Below are 5,486 nucleotides of genomic sequence, written 5' to 3' on the forward strand. Positions count from 1 at the left end.
ACACACACACACATATATATATATATATATATATATATATATTGATTTTACAAGTTTGATTAAAATAGAAAAACATCTTAACTACACAGGTATAAACTTCTGTTATACATTATGACTTTATTGTTTTAATTTAAAAGTTTTGTATTGTTCACTAAAAAGGTTTTTTTTTGCATGATGTTGTGAGGATATGTGATGCCTGGAAGTTTCCCAAGTTGCAAAATTTACATTGTAGGATAAATATCTTGAACTTTCTAAAAGTTTGTTTTGTTTGTTTGTTTTATAATTTTGTGCAAAGCTACACAAGGGCTATCTGGCACAAGCTATCCCTAATTTAGCAATGAAAGACTAGAGGGAAGGCAGCTAGTCATCATCAGCCACCACCAACTCTTAAGCTACTCTTTTACCAACAAATAGTGGGATTGATCATTATTATAACATCCCCACAGCTGAAAGGGCGAGCACGTTTGGTGGGACAGGGAATCGAACCCGTAACCCTCAGATTACGAGTCGAGCGCTCTAACCACCTGGACATGCCAGGCCTTTTCTAAAAGCTTGGGGGAAAATTGTGTAACAATATTTAAAGATGTGGGTGAGTGAGTTAGTCATTCAATCGGCTGAACAGTGAATTTGATAGTTTGTCAGCGAGTGGTTAGTTTCTTCATTATTTAGTAATTAGAAACTTAGTCTAATTTAGTTTTAAAAATTAAAAAAAATCAAGACCAACATAGAGATGACATCATGTGCTTGAACATTTGTTTGAAATGATGAAAGAAAAAAAAGAATAGCAAGAAGAAAGACACAGTATTAAAGGAAGATCTAGAAGAAATACAGAAAATTAAAAGAAGGCTGAGAAGAAAGAAAAAAAAACACCATGAAGAAGGAGACAAAATAGTAAAAGAACAAGAACAAATTTACAGAAGATAGAGAACAACGAACAAAATTAAAGAAGATGGAGAAAAAAGAACAAATTTACAGATGGAGAACAAAGAACAAAACAAGAAAACTAAATGATGATCAAGAAATAATAGGTAGAAATTTAAGAGGAATTAAAAGAAAGAGAGAAAATTTAAACAGTACAAAATAGAGAGATCTATGAAATGCAGAAAGACAGTAATGACAAAACTGACAAAGTACAAAAAAGCATTAACAAAATGCAGAAAGATTAAAACAGTAAAATCAATAAGGCAGAAAAGAGCATTAGTGATAGAATAAAAAGTCTGTAAAAAAAGAATTGGAATGTGAAAGGATCAAACACAGCCACATCTTTCACTGCATCCACCCAAGAATTCCATCCTCTAACATCTTTTACTATAAAATAGGGAATAAGAAAATCAGAGTCTACACCTGCTACCATTAATGCTGGTGTTCCACCTATAACAGCAGACCTTCCTGGACTATTCCAACTATGTCATTAATTACTCCAATTCCATAATTTAGTAAACTGGTTTAACAACACCAGCTAATCAAGAAACCAACAGACTATGATGGAAAGGTACCACAGGAGACACACATCAAAATCAGTTCAAAATCATTTCCAAAATGAACAAATGGAAAAGTGAACAAACTATTTATTTCACTTCCCATTTAAAAAGGCCAGCCATAACAACATTAAACCATTTTCCAACTGATAGCTATAACAACTATCAATCATTGGTGGTTGCCTTATCAAAGAGGTTGAGTGACACATCAGAAGGAAGTTTCCAAAGCCAAGTTTAGAAGTAGGGAAAGGAGGAAGGATAAAACACTTAGTCAAATTTGTGAAAAATGTGGAAAAGCTCGTCCAACTATCTGAACCAGATGCCCCATATGAATGATGGATTCGTGGCACATAACCAATTCATAGATACTATGGTGGATAAGGAAATGTAAATTAGGTCAAAGTAAAGTAGATGTATATCTATAAACAAAGCTCTCCAGTTGAACACAAAACTTGAATCCATATAAACAATAAAAGGCATTACCCAGAAGTTACAGGGTCATCTAGAAGAACTGATCACACAACTGTTAACTCAGAATGGAAGGAGTAAATCACATGACAATGTTTTAATTGTAGCTCAAAAAGGGTTTAATTAGAGGGCTGTTTAATCATGGTAGGGGTAATAAACCACTGAACAGAAGGTGTTGCAACTCTAACTTACTATGACATAGTGTTAGAAACTGCTCCCAAAGGATGATAGGAGAAGGAAGTTGTTATAAGAGTGGAAAACATGGATAGTGAAATCAAACAATATTTTTTGAGGATAAGAATACTTCATTTGGCCCAGTAGGAATAATAGTGTATTATGTAGTGAAACCATTCCAGAAGGCAATGAATTTACTGATAGGAAGTTTTGTTGTTTGTCAATCATCACTGGTTTTACAGCAACAATTCTTTGATTAACCTGGTAATGAAGGGTAGGAAATTGCCTTCAGAAATGTAGAACAAAGATGAACGATGTAAACAGCAAGTGAACATAAAGTTCCAGTAAGAAGACAGTCACTGTGGGAAGTTTATCTAGACCACATGATAAAATGGTAATTGAAATCAAGGAAGAGTGGAATTTAGAAACTGACTTCATATGACAACATGGATTTGAGGTTAGACTCATTTTAAATAGCTTCACAGTTTATGACAATCCCCATGCACTATAAGACAATTACACAACCTGAGGTTGTACTTTAACTAATAACAAAGATGGAGGCACATGGTAATGAATATAGCTGATGTGGAGTGTAACACAGAGAATCCAGTAGAAAAGGTGGTCCAAGCCAAAGGTTGACTGTTGTGATCATTTTTGGAAGGACATCAAATAGGAGGATAGCCAATTGCTTAATTTCAGTGGAAACTTTACAAGAAATTAGTTGACCTGCTGGAGAGCCCTGGATTCCTGTTGAGACTACTTCCAGGAGATCAACAAGAATACAACCATCAATGGATTCACATGACCATCTACCTAGAGAGTACTACCCCCAGTAAAAGGACAGCAAGTGTAAATAAAGGACAAAAGATCAACTCATCTTCATAAGAGAGAAAATAACCAGAGTGATCTGGTGAACAGTTTAGACAATAAATAAGATGACAAAGACTTTGTTTTGTTAGTCAGATTTACAACTGTACTTTATTCGATACATATAATTCATGATATAGTGAATATAATGTCTGTTCATGAACTTTAATTTTTATTAATTGTAAATAATGACCATATTGCTAATTATGGAATTTTAACATATAACATGACAATGTTTAGGGACAACACGGGAATTAGTGGTCCATCACGGCTGTCTCATCCTCTAAACTAATAAATAATGAAATTAAGAAAAATCTTAAAGCCAGCCCTTATCGTTCATATAGTTATCAAACTCACTTATGTTTACTGCCTCCACAGCATCCAAAGGCAACCCATTCCAAAGGCCAACCACAATGTTAGAAAAATAAAACTGTCTCAGCTGAAAATGACTCCTACCTTACGAAGATTTATATTTGTGTCCCCTAGAACTACTATTCTCACTGTTAAGTATCAAAAAAGGTGATGCATCAACACTATCAATTTCCTTTACAACCTCAAACACCTCAATCAGATCCCCTCTAACTCTTCTTTTTTCAAGAGTTTAGTGTACTGTTTTATTTGTGTACTGAAATTATTCAAAGGACTAACTTCATAATACAGGGAGAAGACACTGTTGCAGAGAGTTTTATATTGGTCACAAGACTGGGTTTTGTCATGATATAGTGATAGCACGTGACATCTAGAAACTTCCGAAGTTCTAGAATTAACATCACACAATGAGTTACTCAAATTTTCTAAAGCCTTGTTGGAAAAGTTTTATCAATATTTAAACACCAGGAATAGTGAGTCAGTCATTCAGTCAGTTGATCAGCAAATGATTAGCTAGTGAGTTAGTCAATAAATTTGTTATCAATAAATTAGTGAGTGTTAGAGAGGGAATTTAACAAATAAGTTATATTTGTAAGTTAGGTATACCATTAGTATTCAGAATATTTGTTGAAATGTTGTTTGTGAAGTTAGGCCTGCCAGTGAACAGAGCCTGTATATAACATTATTGAAGAAATAACTCATTGTTAAGTGGACTGGGCTTTGCATTACTATTGCAGAATAATCTAAAATGAGCCCACCCAATGATAGACTTCCATTAAAACTCTTCACTGACTTGGAGAAAAAGTACACTATTAATACAAAGCTTCATGTATCAAAATCGAATAAAAATATAAAATTGTACTACACAGTATAGACACAGTACAATAATTTTAACCAACTCCTAACTCTTACTAGACAAAGACATGGGAGTATAAATATCAAATATCTTGTAGATTTTATAGATTCATAACACAATTTAGCTTCATTTAGGTTTAATACCATGTTAAAAACATATTAACTCACTGATGATTTTAATTCTGACAACAAATTCCTTGTACTCTACATCTAGATATCACAAGTACTGTAATAATTTAAAGAACATTCTTTATAACCAAAGAAAGTATATTTTATAGTTCATATACTTACACATAATGCTGTGCTAAGGCAGGACTTATAGGTATCAACCCAAGAACACTATATAACATTACAGTACCAAGTGTACTTGTTTGTGTTTGTGAAGAGGACCTCCTCTCTCTCTTATTGCGGGAGTGTTTTCGATCTATCTTTTGTTTCTAAAGGCAAAACAAAAACAAAATGACAAATCAGGAATAAATACTTTTAGAGGACAAAATTGATTTTTTTAACTAATCCTACACTTAAACTTTACCATTAAAATTTAGTATCATTTTTTAATAAAACTTTTTGCCAGGTTTAAAAACATATAATCAAATCATATTCTTTTATATGTGCATGTGGATATGACTATTAATTTAGATGGAAATGAAATACACAACAAAATTAGTGAGACAGTAGAAAAATAAAACCTACAATAAGAATAACACCAAACTTCTTTATTATTAGTTACACAAAGTCACTAGTTTTACTAAGCAAGTTCTTACCTTAAGGCTCTATCACAGATATTTTTTGATTTGTAAATAAAGCAGATGCCTAAGGATGGAACATTACTTAATAAAAGATATGAACTGCAGAAATATAATTGCACATGAGGAAAATGTACTTACATAAATTCAGATATGTTGCCCATAGTGGATACATCAGGTAATAAAAAGACAAGGAATAAGAATACAGTATACACTCACCTGTTCGCGGTTCCCCATTCACGGCCCCGCATATTCGCGGGTTAGGCTCTTAACCCTATCGCATCGTATGCCGGTATACCGGGCTAGCGTCATAACGTCATAAAAACGAATGCTCGGTAAACCGGGTTTTTGTAGGTCATAGACAGCTTTAGTTTCTCCTTCTTGCTGATTGGCTGCATACACGTGCTGCTGATCAGCTGTTTCTCTCTCTCATTCGCGCGTGAGTTTTCAACATGGTTGTTTGGGCTGTTTTGAATGGCATTGTAGGGTGTAAATAATATTGTAAAAATAAACACTTGAATTTTTGCCC

General features: G+C 33.5%; 1 protein-coding gene across 1 annotated transcript in view; it reads right to left on the reverse strand.

Moving 5' to 3' along the window:
* LOC106463338 (GATOR complex protein WDR59-like) overlaps positions 1-5,486 on the reverse strand; it is a gene marked incomplete at its 5' end in the record, with an annotated part of 43,373 nt that overhangs the window by 26,560 nt on the left and 11,327 nt on the right. Inside the window, one exon of the mRNA XM_013923361.2 lies at positions 4,503-4,648. Within this exon, the coding sequence (XP_013778815.1) occupies positions 4,503-4,648 (146 nt within the window). The remainder of the gene's footprint in view (positions 1-4,502; positions 4,649-5,486) is intronic.

This window comes from Limulus polyphemus, unplaced genomic scaffold, assembly GCF_000517525.1.
Source record: "Limulus polyphemus unplaced genomic scaffold, Limulus_polyphemus-2.1.2 Scaffold1381, whole genome shotgun sequence".
Taxonomy (NCBI): Eukaryota; Metazoa; Arthropoda; class Merostomata; order Xiphosura; family Limulidae; genus Limulus; species Limulus polyphemus.